The sequence below is a fragment of the Cygnus atratus genome, chromosome 2 (genome assembly GCF_013377495.2).
Source record: "Cygnus atratus isolate AKBS03 ecotype Queensland, Australia chromosome 2, CAtr_DNAZoo_HiC_assembly, whole genome shotgun sequence".
Lineage (NCBI taxonomy): Eukaryota > Metazoa > Chordata > Aves > Anseriformes > Anatidae > Cygnus > Cygnus atratus.
In genome coordinates, this window is record NC_066363.1 from 81563816 (window position 1) to 81579320 (window position 15505).

The 15505-nt window shown below is 36.0% G+C and overlaps 1 protein-coding gene across 2 annotated transcripts in view; it reads left to right on the top strand.

Annotated features, from left to right (window-relative positions):
• EXOC2 (exocyst complex component 2) overlaps positions 1-15505 on the top strand; it is a 131542-nt gene that overhangs the window by 58803 nt on the left and 57234 nt on the right. For both annotated transcript variants that reach the window (XM_035552662.2, XM_035552663.2), the window contains 4 exons: positions 5842-5967; positions 10115-10239; positions 14377-14445; positions 14721-14878. In XM_035552662.2, coding sequence (XP_035408555.1) covers positions 5842-5967; positions 10115-10239; positions 14377-14445; positions 14721-14878 — 478 coding nt within the window. The remainder of the gene's footprint in view (positions 1-5841; positions 5968-10114; positions 10240-14376; positions 14446-14720; positions 14879-15505) is intronic.

Sequence of the window (15505 nt, forward strand, 5' to 3'; positions counted from 1 at the left end):
AGATACCGTTTTAAAAAAAAAAGTGTGAGGTTTTTTGTTTTTTTTTTGTTGTTGTAGTTTGTTTGTTTGTTTGTTTTGTGCCAGATTAACAGCAGCTGTGTGTAGCATGAAGGAGAGAGACAGTTACTTAGAACACATTGGTCTGTCTTCTGTGCCACACTGAGATTCTGTTCACCTTGCAATGAAAGATCTATCTTTGTTAGATCAGACAGGCCAGCAAGCGTTGTGTCAAAAGGGCCTTTTCAATTTGTTATCCTAGCAGCTGGTTCTCTTCCATTGCCTTTGCTTACTGTACATCTGGAAGAAGACTTCTTGCAGCTGGGAACCATTTCACGTCTAAACCACATCCCCTGTCCATAGCAGAAATACTCTTTTGACAGCAGTCGTCAAGCAAACCCTTAATGGGTTATTAATTGAAAAAAAAAATTAATCAGTACAAAATTTGACACTAGATTTGTTTTCCTTTAACCACCTGTATCTGTAACTTTGCTGATGTTTAGATTTTTGTTGGGAAATGGAGGGGGCATTGTTCGAATAAAATTTTAAATAAGAATTCATCCCACAGACAGTAAATACCGTGATTAAAAAGAGGCACAGGTAGTATAAAATCAAAACTGAGAAGGACCGGTATTACTGAAGATAAAAGAAACTCTTCTGTGGCTAGAATTTTACCTCGGTGTCTTCCTGAGTCTTTTAAATCGCTACGCAGGATATTTAGTGGAAGTGGACTGATCTCAAAGTTGCTGAAGATCTCAGTGTCCGCTGGAGCTCACGCTAGTAAAATGACATCATTTTTGTTTATATGCTGAACTCGGAGTATTTGGCTTTTGCTTCAGTGTTTTTTGGCCTGCAGAACTGACAGTAAGGCTTACCCATAGATTGTGATGTGAAATACTTAGAACACCACTCAAAATAGTAGTAGGCCCAATTGCCTTTTTTGTGGTAAACCAAAAAAATCATTTCATTATACATTTAGGATAACAAAGACTAACCTTTAGTTAGGAGGGGGGAGGGGGGAATACATTTGAAAATGTATTCCAAAAGTGTGCTTTCCCTAAAGTGCAGCAATTTTAATCTTTAGCACTCATCTCTTTGCTAGAAATACAACCCATTTTCGTGTTGATCTTTTAAAACTGTCAGATTCCAAATAAATGTTTATTTAATGTTAGAACAAAAAGAGTACTCAAGAAAAAGAATAAAATGCAATCATTCATTTGCTGAGCAGGTTAATTTTTAGGTAATTTCTTCTGCTTGCCTAATTTTTTTGCCCAGACAAATTGAAATTCTCTCTGCGGCGTCCTTGAAAGGAATCTTATCCTGGTCGTGTCAGTGCAGGCTCCAGGCACCGTGTGTTTGGTCAACAAGCAACAGTGGGTGGTCAGGCTGTAGCACAGGACAAGGGCCCGCTGTGCGCAGGAAAAAATGTTCAAAGGTGTTTAAGGGTGGTAAGGAAGTCTGCCGCCCTTCAGAGCGTCCGGAGGCTATAGATCAGCACTCCCTCGCCATTGTAGCCTGTGAGAAAATTCGCTGCGAGATACATAATGGATGAAAGAATACAGTAACTGTATTCACCTGGTTGCACATCTGTACAGTCTTTTTCTTTCCTAGTCGTGCTCATATACATGCAGTGGTTATGCATTTAGTCTGTGTAATGAGTGGCGTTTGACTTGCCATGGGGGATCACACTGAAAAACTACTCAGCCCGAGGCTGGCCACTTGTAAATATTTTATTTTTTTTTTTTTGTCACTGCGAAAAACACTGGCCATGCATTATCTCCAGGTCACTCTGTATCTTTTGCAAAAAGCCTTTTATAAAGCTTCAGCGAGACATTAACGCTGCAACAGGCTGACAGAGCCGCGGCCGAGGCCTGGTGGCAGCCGGGAGGCAAGGTGGGCCTGATGCCCGCCAGGAGCCTCGCTCTGCTAGGCAGCAAGGGGACACAGCAAGCAGGACTGTGGCACTAAGGATGGGTCTTGCACTCGGTTTTGTAATGGGTTTGAAATACGAACGTTGAGCTGCTTTTAAAGGCTTAAATCGTTGATCATGGAAAAATCATATTTTAGGCAAATTTCACGCTAGTTGTCTTTTACACTGAGGCTGCAACGTGCTGCGTGCCAAGAGCATACAGACAATGACATGCACAAAGTCTGCGGTCAAAGTGTATGTACATCAGCCATAAATACTGTAGGCATATACGTACCATGTAGCAACTCTAGTACTGACAAATTTGGAGAAAAGTGAAAACCCAAATAAAGTAAATGACCTCAAAAAGCATCGTGCTTGTATTGTATTTTATTAAAATCCTTATTCTGGTGATATCTTACTGCACTAGAACAGGGAGGTCTGAAAAAAGACACTGCACTGTTTGTATTTCACACAGTATCTGAATATCCTCGATTTTATTCTGCATACCTTTAAAATATATGTACAAAAAGTTGAAACCCAATAAAATCTTTTAAAAAGAAAAAATTAAAGCAATATTAAGGTCCTCAAAACTTATTTGATCTCATGATTTCACAGTTGTAAATGTAAGAAGGATTTAATTATACTTCTTGTACTTACTTGTCATGACGAGGTAGAAGAGGCGAATGTAGTACATTTATTTTTCCAGTGTTTCCTTGGTTAAATATACACTTGGCACTGTAGTCACTGACAGATATGTTCCATGTAGATGCTGTATTTTGGGGGAAAAAAATACTTGTGTAACTTCAAAGATGCAGTATGTTTGTTAAAAAACGGATGTCTGCCAGGAATCTATTTTTCGTACCATTTGCTTATACAATATCTTAAAAACTGTTAGCATGGTAAAAAGTTAATTTCTTAAAAATTGAGATTCTTGCTATGCCATATTCAGGATCTAAGAATGTAGAAATCGTATACAAATCAGATAATGAATAAGCAGTAAATTATTATTTGGATAGTTTATTTAGGTTTATAAATATTAGTGTCTACAGTTCATACTAATATTAATTCATTGTATTACATTATGCTGCTAAAATTAAGCTCATGGCTCCAGAGAGGGAATGAATTAGGGTGGGAGAAAAATTGTTTGTTAAGTTTACTCCTTTTTTTCTTCTTTTTTTTTTTCCTTTTTTTTTTTTTAGACACAAGATATATGCATTAGTGTGCAGTCTTCAAGCGCTATCTTCTGGTCGGCTGCAAGCAAGATCAGCATTGCTAATGTAATCCAGATGTTTATTAGTCCTGAGGGTATATGTGCTGTTGTAGTTCCCTGCTGCTGTGTTATACTTGCTTGTAATGCTAGACAACCAATTAAGAAATTAGTTCATGTTAAACTTTCTTTTCCTGGTACGGCTGCAAACTGATGATGTGGTTTTTCTGGTGGAACAAGAGAGTATTCTTTACGTGTTTTCTGTTACTGGTGAATATATAAACCATTTGGGCGACATGGGGTTAGTATATCATCAGCAATACAGAATTTTTAGCTTTTCAGCTACCTCAGGCAAATGGCTTTAATTGAACTAATTCACATTAAGATGTTTTGGTAAGTGTGTCTGTTTTTCTTAATTCTGAGGTTTAATTGGCACTGTCATTTTTAGATACCATCTGTTTACAAGAAATTCCCCGTATTAACAAGGTGTTTGAAGGGTGAGAGCATAAATCCTACATGAAGACATCAAAGAGGGAAATTTTGGTGTATCATGACTTTTTTGTAAATGTAGTTTTTGTGGAAATAGCATTGCTGCTTTTTATTTTTATGTATGAAATATATATGCTTTTTAACTAGCAATACCTTTGACAGTTCTGATTTATACTTCTGGGCATGTCTTTATTTTCAACCAAATAAAAGGCAGATATGAATCTCAGAGACAAATTTTTATGGAAACCAAAGAACTATGTGAGACGCTTAAAAGTTCTTAAAATCTTTTATACAATATTCTTTTTATTTTGGGTAGAATCTCTGTAAGGTACCAAATGCATCTTGCATCTTTTTTTTTTAATCAAAAAAAGAAATTGTTTTACTTTTTTCTGGACAGTTGCTGGAATGTTTTCACACGAGTTAATTATTGCAAATTTACAACATTTAAGATATGTTTTAGAAGTTACAGGTATTTGAATCCTAAATGCAGAAGATACGTGACCTTACACAGATCTCTGTTGTATGGGCAGTTGCATAGTACATGTTCATAATTAACTATTTGCAGCATCCATACCTACTCTAAAAACTTCCGATAGCTTTATTTTTTTCCTTCCTCGTATTTTTAGTTAATTCAGAGGGAAAAGTCTTTTCCCAAATCAACTTATAGTAGAAATTGACTGTGGTGCTACTTGCCCATTGCAGCAGATTCTGTATAGCTGAAAATTCATTAATTTTCAAGGTGTGATAAATATAAGCCAGTTTTAATAAGTGGTGTAGAAGTTGAATAGTCAACATATTCACAATGCAGGTCAAACATAGTCAATTAACACAGTGTATCCATTGCAGTTTTTAAGTATGTAGCAAATAGATCTATTTACTTAGGTTTTTTATAGTGTGAATGGTAATAACATGAAGCAGGGAACTGGCAGCTCTGTAATGACAGTGCCTCCTTGAGGCCGCAGGAAATCTGTTTAAAAGCCATTAAAAATTATGGGAGGAAAAATTATTTTCAAAAAGAACCAAAAAACAATACTGTCACCTATTGGTAGTTTGCAGTGATTTTCACAGTGTTTAATATTGTTCTTTAAATCCCGGCCATTGAAGTAAAGTGACTAGGTGTATCTTTATTACAACACTGGTCTGGCAGAAACATAAATTCAGAAGAAACGTACTTCAAGTCCTTTTTATTTTGTGTTACTCTTGTTCCTGTATGTAGTCACGTTAGAGTTAGTGCTCTTACTGTGTGGCTTTCCTGTTACTTTAAGTGAATGCAGGTATTGATGGAAAAGATCAAGCAATATAAACTCAAACTCCGAGATTCTCACTACAAAATTCCCTATGAATTGTGATTAATTCAAGTTCAGCTGTGTTACAGCTCACTTGTCCACTGCTGATATCCTTTCTGGTGGTTACTTTCAGAAATATATCTGTAAAGTGAGATTCATAGACCATCAATGTAGACTTTAAGAGAAATACCGGCAGCGCTTTAGTATATTTAAAAATAAAAATAAAAAATCGTCATGGTCTTCTCATTATGAAATTGTTTTCCAGAACACTTATTAGACTCCAAGTATACACCTCCACCAAGTTAGATCATTGCTTAGGGCTTGCTTATAGTGATCTACATATGGACAAACACTCAAAGAAAATATAATTAATTTGAAAACAGTAACTGGTTCTTTGCAAAATATGTTCTGTGTTTGGAACCATGTGTACATAGGGGGTGATTTATAGATGTGCACAGGAATACGGAGCAATTAGTTCATTGCTTCATGATGGGTGGATTCTTACTACCTGAATTCTGTGTAGGTCAAGCATCTAAGAAGTAGTAGAATACTCTGCCCTTTCCTGCTTCAGTTGGAGACACAAGAAGCCTTTGCAGTTGAAAAGTATTTTCAGTCATATGCCAGTGTGTGTCACGTCGTTAATGGCATAAATATATTTATCCATGGCTTTCAAGCAACTAATTGTAGGGCCTTAATTGTAAAAGCTGAGACATACAGACCAAAGAACATTTCTCATGTGATAAGTGGTTTTGGCTTTGCTGTGGGAGTCAATAGCAGCGTTTTTGAATAGCGTTTGTGTGGATGAACAAACAGTCTAAATAAGCAAGATTAAGAATGTTTTTGATAGATAACTTTAGTCTTGTATCACTTCCAAACTAAATCTGAATCCATATGCATTTTCATGTCAATTGATGTGCAAAATCATTATTTCTACTCTTTTTCCCCCTCCATAGGCGCCTCATTGATCCACAGTCCCATGTTAGACCTGGACAGTGATGTGCGTCCATCTCCAATTGGCCACCTCAGTCAAACTGCTTCATTGAAAAGAGGCAGCAGTTTTCAGTCTGGCCGTGATGATGGTAGGCATCTGTTTTGTTTGGAAACACAAATCTGTAATTCCCTATATCCAGTGTGCTGCACAGTCAGAAAAACAAACAGAAACCTAGATTCTGTGTGTTTATTGTTTTGGTTTGTTGGTAGACAGCAAATCTCTCCAGTCACCATTACTAACATTACGTGCTGCTATAGATTATCTTAGATCTCTGTGAAGACAAAGTCTTAGAGGTGAATTTTGAAACTTCACTCCAAATGTTTTTTTTTTTTTTTTTTTTTTAATGTTAGGAACTGTGTTCTTTCTTCTTGTGTGTTACCGTTGCTTACCAAGGGGGTCTTCTGTTTCTTGTGGGTTTTTTTGTTTGTTTGTTTGCTTTTTTCCCAGAAGTAAAAAGCAGTTCATAACTAAAATCTTCGTAAATTTTTTTCACAGTATCAGATTTTTTCCCCCTTTATATAACCACCTACTTTCCCATTGCTGTTGTTACATCTTTTGTGTGCGTTTAAGACAGATCTTGTATTTGCTTCTCCTGTGACTTCACATACCCAGTTCTGGGTCCCTTATTTTCTGAACCTAGAAAGGGAAACAAAAGTGTATGACTTAGCTTGAGCAGTGTGTCCACAACCAACAGAGCCCTTGTGTGTCAAGAGTGTCTTCAGTGCACCTTGTCCAAACAACAGGAGTCTTTTAATAGTGAAATCACAGGAGTCAGAAAACATGCATTTCACAGGAGAGGTCATTTCTTACCAAGCTGCTTGAAACTTTGAAGCATAAGTTTTGACATAAATGCTTTAATAGTTTTATTTCAGAAAGTTCAGCATTCACACCAGTTGGGGGTGTGATATTTTGTTTTGTTTAGTTCTTGAAGCTATGCAGAAAGTAATTTTTTATGAAGAACTTTCTGGCTTTGTTCTGCTTTGATGTTGCTCTTCTCCCAACTCTGTGGGCTTACTTGAAAAAACATCTATAAATATCTGATCTTTTTGAGCACAAAGAAGAATGAAGGGAATCTCTCAAGAACATAGTGAAGAATGATGAAAGAATTGTACATTCTTGTGCTGCCACAGTGTAACTTTACAAGTGAGAAAATTAAATTACTTCATGATTTGAAACTAAATGTTTATCTTTCAAAATATACGTGTATACTGAGTAATTACATTACTGTATTGCTGTTAACCTTGTCCTTTCTCAGCCCAAAGCCTGGTATTTACGGAGCAAAACAGTGAATTGCTGATTGTTCTGTGCCACCATTAATACAAGCTCTTGGTTTCTGCGTAGTACTTGCATGTTTTGAAGTGGTTTCTGCAACACTACCAATACACATGCCAGACAATGTAGCAAAGCAGCGTAGTCAATCCAGTTTCTTTTTTTTCCTTTGTTTAAATTCTTTAGCATTTCTCTCAACTTAAATAGTTACATTTAGTGAAGGCAATTTCAGTTTGATTGATATTTGGCTTCGGATTCTTAGTTATGGAACACTAACCTTTTACAACCCGGAAAAGACATGTCTTCAGCAAGTTTTTCAAATTCTGTAACCAGCAGTTTAAACCAAAATTCAAAGGAAAATTGGAGGATCAGAACATCACAATACATTAGGAGTCTAATCCAGCACAGACCCTAGAGTGAGAATGAGTTGCCTCTGACTTAAGTTCATTGCTACTTAGGTGCTTGTGCCCACTGCATGCTTAGGAAGAGCTGAGGGCTTTGCTGTCTTGCTGTTCTCAGAGCGGAGATCTGAAGCAAATAAATCATTTATGATACCTGTGCACAAGATGCCATTCCAAGTATTCTATGATGTACTTACTCTCTTTTCAGGCAGCATGTGCACCCTTTTATTTTTCAGAAAATTTGAGGAATGGCATAGTTTTTTTGGTTTCATTTGGTTTTACTCCACAATGTAATTGACAGTCATTGTACATGACATTTTTTTGAACAAATTGCTTTGAATTTGAAACTGCAGTATTCAAATACAATTCAGCTCTGGCTTGAGTGTATGTTTGCGAGAATGTCTGAACAATAAATCTAGTTTCATCTAGTTTCATCATTAGGATGTTATAGAACAGATTATAATAGAATAAATAGAATGAAAGAAAATGTTTCATCAAATTTTAAGAAAATCTTTAATATAGATTGGAGCTTCCTCTAGCAACAAAGTCCAAATATGCTGTTATTTATGGCCTGAATTTCCTTTTGCCATGATATGCGGTAACTTATTCTAAGAAGTATCTGCTGTCTGCAGACTTGAGACTAAGACAGCCTCTGAAATAGGCCTGAAGTATTCTTCCTGGAAGGAAAAAGAGTATCATACGAAAGTAAATTCTGTGTTTATAGTTAGGAACAGACATCCCTGGTCGTAACCTTAGGTTAGCACTGGAGCTTTTGGCAAAGATGATATGGTTTCCAGGAGAAATTAAAATCTTTTGGTTAGAAGTTGGTTTGTTGGCATTACAGAGCCTCTGTTGCTATAGCAGTGTTGGCCCAGCTTCCTGGCACAGTCACAGTCTATGTTAGTAAGAAGGCTTTTTCTGCTACTGGGTCTAGACCAGTTCTCGAACTGTCATAAACTAAGCTGGCAAAAGTGCAACTCTGACATCTATGTGTCCACGGTACAAGTTTTGCTGTTCGAACTTCAGTGTTTTTGTGCTCCCTAACGGGAACAGCACTATGAGCTGAGTGTTACACTTCAGTTATGTCAGTCTCTCTCCTAAATTTGGGCTTCCAGTGTGATTTTTGGATTCTTGAATACTAATCCACAGTCCCTAGTTGTTTTCGCTGTGATGAAAAAGAATGTTTTGGTTAGTGGAGATGTTTATCCATCCAGTAAACAAGTGGACCAATACTTGACCTGCACCTCTAGAGATGGATGCTGCTGAAAGCATGCTGTGCTTCAAGGAGATTCAAGACCAGCTACTAACACAATAAAATAGTGAGGCTCTGGTAATGTGTGCTAGTTACCTAATGTGCTATTAGGCACCTGTTTCGGCCTAAATGGTGAACTCTTATTATGTATGGACAATACTCTCTGGCAGGTTAAAGGCAAGAAATTTTTCTGCATTTCCAGTTATGTAGGGTGATATCATGTTTTTAATTTTTTCATTTATAAAAGACCACAATTTATTTAAAAAAAAAAATAACAACAGCAAAAAAAAAAAACTCTTTAAATGGTCTTTTCAGAAATTTGTTTTCCCAACATTCTAAAGTAGACTCTAGTTAATAAGGTGAAATATAACAGTCTTTTAGCATGTAAGAATTGCCTGTATATCCTGGTTTGCTAAAAACATCATTATCAAGAAAGGTTCTGTGGAGAAGGTGGATGGTTATAGAGAAATATTTGTTTCCTTTGGTTTTCATATTAATCAGCACCTTTCTTCTGCCCATTTTCAGCTTTCTCTTTACTTTCCCTCTGCCAGTCTCTTTTGCCCCATTTGATAAGAAACCGAGAAAAGTTATCTGCTGCCAAAATGTAAGCTATTTTGTTTTAATAGCCAGTGTAGCAGGGCTGTAAGTAGGTTGGTGAAGTGAGAGATGTGGCAGTGTTATATGATAATTCTGATTGTGTTCTTCATCCAAGAATCTCAGTATATACTTAGTGCTACATTTATTGAGTTTTAACAACAATATTGGAATCTTCACTGTTTTCCAGAGAAAAGATTTTACCAAACAAATGGAAATGAAGACGAGAGGTTGGCAACTTTCCCCAGGCCACAATGGAAAATTGTTTGAGCTAGAAATAAAGCAGATCTTCCCATTCCCATTGTTTACCTTTACCAAACCCATCCTAGCAGCCCTAATTCTTTAGCATCACCACCTCATCATCTGAAACTTCGAAGGTCTTAATTGCTTTCATGTTACCTTAACTTTTAGTGGTTTGAAGACAGAAGACCAGTTGAATGGATTGTTCGGTGAATTGTCTGTACATTCTGTCATAGTGCTGGCACCTTGTAAGCATATGAGAAAATAAGAAAGAACTTGCATGTGTACCAATTATTTGCATTTATATGGACCAGGCTGTTAAATTTTTCCACTCCTACCTGAAGGGTTTTATATCTATACTGTATAATCACTTGTGTAATACAAGGCAACAGCAAACCTATTTTATTATTTTATCTATTTTATTATTAATGCAAAGTTTTTTGTTTTTTGCTCCCCCCCCTCATTTTCCCCCTTTTTAGCCTGGCGATACAAAGCACCTCAGCAAGTTGTGTTTGTTGAAAAGTTGACAAAACTTGTTGTGAGTCAGCTGCCCAACTTCTGGAAGCTCTGGATTTCTTATGTGAATGGAAGTTTATTCAGTGAGGTACGGATTCTTGTATATAAATGAATTCTAAATAACAAAGTTCCATAATAATTATGTTGAAGTATTATATTTCACTGGAAGAAGTGACTGGATTTTTTTTAATCTGAGGGATTTATAAAAACAATTTGTAAACTTACATATTTGAGAGATGCTACCTTTGGTTTATTACAAATGGTGAGAAGTAGCTTGTCTGGTAATACTAGCCTATAGAAGTGAGGTTCTTTATTTTTAAAAGAATAAAAGCATACACTGGAATTACTTAGAATTCTGCCTTTGTGTGTGTTCCAGATGCTGGAGTCAACATCTGTGTAGTTTCACCTCTTGATCATAGGTCACCAGCCGCCCTTCTTTGGTGACCTGAAGAAATAGCAAATTGTCTGAAGGATAGAGATATGTAAGAGACAAAGTCATAGAGAAAAAAAAATGCTTCATTTCTTTGGAACGGGAGTACTCATTTCTTGAGCTTTAAGAATTTGGAAGTGAAGATAGCTTCAACGCCAGAGTTGTAAAATGACCAAGACGAGCGCTGTACACAGAAATGCTACAGGGAGTCTAGTCTGAAAGTAGTCAGCTGCAGTCACCTGTACTCCTAGTCTTTGCTGAAATGATCTGTTTTCTACAAATTCTGTAAATAGAATGTTGATACTCCAAGATGCAGAAAGTATTAAAAAAAAAAAGTAACAATTCATGCCATCATGTGCCATTTTTATGTGCACGCTATTAACACATCTGAAAAGGACACATTTCATAATTAACTTGGTATGGGTAGTATACCGTTTACCATCATAATCGTTAACGGATGAATATAATACCTTTTGGTTTTGTGTTATTGTTAAAAGTTGGTCACAGAATATGTTTTATAGAGAGTTCACTTCTGGTCCTCAAGCTGTGTTTTTCTTCCTCCAGAAGGAGATCTGTAGTGATGGGATATTCCCAAGGTGCGAATCTGACAAAGACAAACACATGATTTAAGCACAGTGAGAGGTAGTGCTCTGTTCCATCAACAGATTACAAGGCACTAATGCACACTTAATCTGCACGGTGATCACTGCAAAGTCTTGTGAATGCAGGTTGAACGTGGTCATTCTGGATCCTAGAAAACTCTGAAGACAAGGTCTGCAAGTAGATGTAGCGTCAGTTGGGTTACTATGAAACAGGCAGAAAATAAGCAAGCTTTTCAACGTGTATTATTCATATCAGCTTCTCTTTATTAAAATTTCTGTATTTTTATATTTAAGCGTAAAGGTTTGTGCATCTAAAACTTCTCTGTTTAATGGTGGCAATATCATTTCATCAGTCGAGATAAAATCTTGTCATGCTTACAGTGTCCTGCTGTGCTTACATCCCTAAGTCATCACAGTTACACTATTCCACTAGAAAATAATCCCTAAAATGGAACTGCAGTGACAGCTAACTACTATTCTTTGCAGATTTAGTAGAAAACAAAACAAATTAACATTGGGTAAAGGCAATTTGGATGCTTGTTTTGCTTTTTTCCTTTTTCTCTAACTGAAGAATTAATTTCTCAAGCTGTCAGTTCTATTTATTGTCACTGTCTGATATCCCGTGTAATGTTTTCATATGATGATACTGATAGGTACTATAGGTACTATGTCAAACACAATATACAGCTCCTAGCAGCCCCAGTGAAATAGATTCTATTCATAATCTTCCTTTCACATGATAAAATCAAAAGAAAGATATTACATTTAATTTACTCCTGCTATTCTGTGAAGGAGGTAGAATCAAGAATAAATCTTGGTACTGTTAGCTTTCACAAAATTTATTTTGTAAGGGAAATGACAGCTTTCATGTTTGATAACTACTATTGGAAATTAGACTTTACAAATTTAAGTTATTGTGATTTTCTTTCTCTGAGTACAATGAAAAGGAAAGCAATTTCTAGAGAAACTGAGACTTGAAGTGTAAATGAGGTTGAGGAAATTTTGCTCTTGAGAATGACTGCAAGTGGAAAATGCAGTGATCTTATGTCGGGTCTAATCAAAACATTGTTTCCATATTAATTATTAAAAAAAAAAAAAAAAGAAAGAAAGAAAAGGAGGAGGTAGTTTTCCCATAGTCTGCAAGGTACCTGTACTTTTCTTGTGTTGGGACAGATTCTGACCTTGTAAGAAATTCACCCTCCCGTATGCTTGGTATTTTCTGGTCTGTTGGTTCGTATGGAAGACCCTCCAAGTTCTTAGAGAAGAGAGGAGGAACTGTGCCCTCTGTTCCTTTTGAGTGTCTGCATGCCATAAATCAACAGACAGTAACAGAGAGGACAGAGTGGCATGAGCTAGAAAACTTCTAGAGCACCCAAGAATATGTCACCATATCTCATTCAAGGCTTCATATGTTTTAGGTTTATATGTTCAAGACGTGTATCTTTTTCTATAAGAAACCATACAGATTTTATTTGTCCTGTAAGAAATTTATTAACTGTGTTACTTGCTGTTTGTTGTCATTCTGGAAGCAAAGTGACATGCTACTGTTTTGTGAGAAAAGTCCTGTGAAAATGGCATAGACGGTCATTTCGGTTAACTTGAACAAGTCCACAAGACATTGTAAAAACTGGGAAAGAAAATCCCCACTTATAAATAACAAACTGTATTTATTTTTTCTTGTTCGGTTTGTAGGGGTTTTTGGGTTTGGGGGGGTGTGTTCTTTTTGCTTCTGAAAGGTTAGCTTACATGCCTTAAAATATTGTCAGTTAAAGATTTACGTGATATTTTCAACAGTTTAAAAAGTGTAGTTCTTTGAATCACTCTAGGTGAAGTAGCATATGTGAGTAGTAACCGTTGGTTTTACCACAAAATAGTTTTGGTCTGTCTGTGCAGGAAAGGTTTAAGATTGGTCTTCAGCAAAACCACTAAGAAAAGAAAGATACCAAAGATCTCTGAACTTTTTGTTGTTCTTTAATCCAGCTGCAAAACGGTGTGAATTTTAACTTGATACCTGAGGTTTAAAGGAATACTGCTTCTTTTCTTTTTTAAGGCATTAAAGAGAGAAGTGGTTATTATACATAGAAGTAATTCTAAAGTTTTGTTCTCCTTGTCTGAAACTCTACAATTCAGCTTTAAAGTACAACAGTTTCATAGCTATCTATTTTCCAGAATGGTTGAGCAGTTTTAGTTCTTTTTCTAAGCTGTGATTATTTCAAAAGATGTAGTTTATCCTAAAAATGTGAAACACTTTTGCTAGAGATGGAATTCAAAAAATACAGCATTTCAAGTTAATGACTTGAAAGTAAACGTAGTCTCTGAGAATAAACTGTTGTCATGTTATTGCACTTCTTGTCCAGTAGATGTTGCTGTACATACATTAAATAGGAGATTTTCTAACTATAAAATTCTATTATCTGCGCTTAACGCAGTATTTTAAAAACTTTTTCGGTATAATTTGCTTTGTGTTCTCAGTAGACTCCACAGAAGGTTGGAACTACAAACAGGAAGACTATTAGTCAAACCATGTTTTTCTTCAACTGTAACTGTCTCATGCAAAGTGTACTCACGTTCCTCAGTTCTCAAAAATGTGAACTGTCCATTAAGATGATGATTATTTTGCAGACTCTCTTTTACAGTTAGTTGAATTATTTCAAGGGCTTTTTCAACAAAATGCTGCTCTTAAAAACACACGCACACACAAAATAAAATAATAATAATAAAAAACCACTCCCCTATCCATGTTGTAATTCCAAATTGGTCTCATTCCAAAAAGTGTCTGTCACTTCATATTGATGCCTTTTTCTGGGCACCTTCCATGCTGAGAAAATAGTTTCTTCATACAAACTCGATGCACCATTAGACTATATATGTTTTAGCTCTCATTAACATTGTAATGAGAATACGTTGACTTCATGAAGTTGCTATTATTTGAGCTACTCTTACATCTGTCTCCAACTTTGTCTTAAATACATATTGTTCCTCAGAATAAAACATTTGCACACTGATCTACTGTAAGTGAAGTTTATTGATATGTATAGTCTGCCTGTTCAGATGGCATGAGTTAGTTTTTATAATTACATCATAAACTCAGTGTTCGGTTTTCACTTCTTCACTTTGAAACCCCCCTTTTTCAGAATTATTTTAACAGTGGTTATGAGATACTTACACTTTTCAATTTTCTCATTTTCACAAGACTGCTGAAAAATCTGGCCAAATGGAAAGATCGAAGAAAAACGCTAGGCAAAGACAAAATGATTTCAAGGTAAGTTATGGGGAGTAAACATTGCTTTCTTTCAGTTGCCTTTCATAGCAGGATATTTTAGCATCACCACCTTGAAAATCAGATTTTTTAAATCATCTTTGTGCCCTTATACCTCATCCTTCCATGCTCTGTCATGTGGAACCTCCTGTAAATCATGTTACAAGATGTTGTGTCTAGCAAGTATAGCAAGTGTATAGCAAGTATAGCAAATGTATAGTATAACTTCTTAAGCATACTGATAGAGCTTGATTTTTCTTTTCCTTATTCTGATTCAGAAAATGATTCAAGAAGTGATGTACTCTCTGGTGAAACTTATCCGTGGAGCTTTGCTTCCATTCAGTCTCAGAGAAGGAGAATCAAGACAGTATGGTGGCTGGGAGATGAAAACTGAACTTTCTGGCCAGTGGCTAACACATGTCATACAGACAGTAAGGTAAATGGAGCTGTTGACCTACAATATGATGCTATTCCTGGAATGCGTATGTTTTAACACAAATTATTTTGTTTGTTTCATTAAATACTCTGAGTACTGAGAATGTTAATGCTTTCAAAAATATGATTGTGAAAAATAGCTTAGGGCAGATTTAGGATTCTATAATCAAGTTTAATTCGTAATGTCTCATGATACGTTCTTATTACAAATGATATATTATATTCATTTTTTCCTAGACCACCTTAGGAAAGGGTTGAATAACTGATTTGCATGGCACAGCATAGATGCTCTATGAATGAAATGGGATTTGATTCTTCAGGGTAAAATTAGGTAGGCAGCTTTGCAATTATCAGCTTCATTTACTACATATCTTCCCATCTCTGCCAAAATAGATAAAAATAACATGACTCTCAGTATAGTATCATTCTCAAATCACGATTTGCTTTCACAGTTGTCTTATGAAAGGTGATGCTCCTGCTTATAATGTTATTCTGCTTGTAATGATGTTTGTTTATAAACTTAGTGAAGTGCACGCCATCAATTACAAAATGTCTCAAATACATGGAATTTGCTTCCATTTGTCCATGGAGGGTATATGCATCATCAGTATCTTTTGGAAATTCAAGT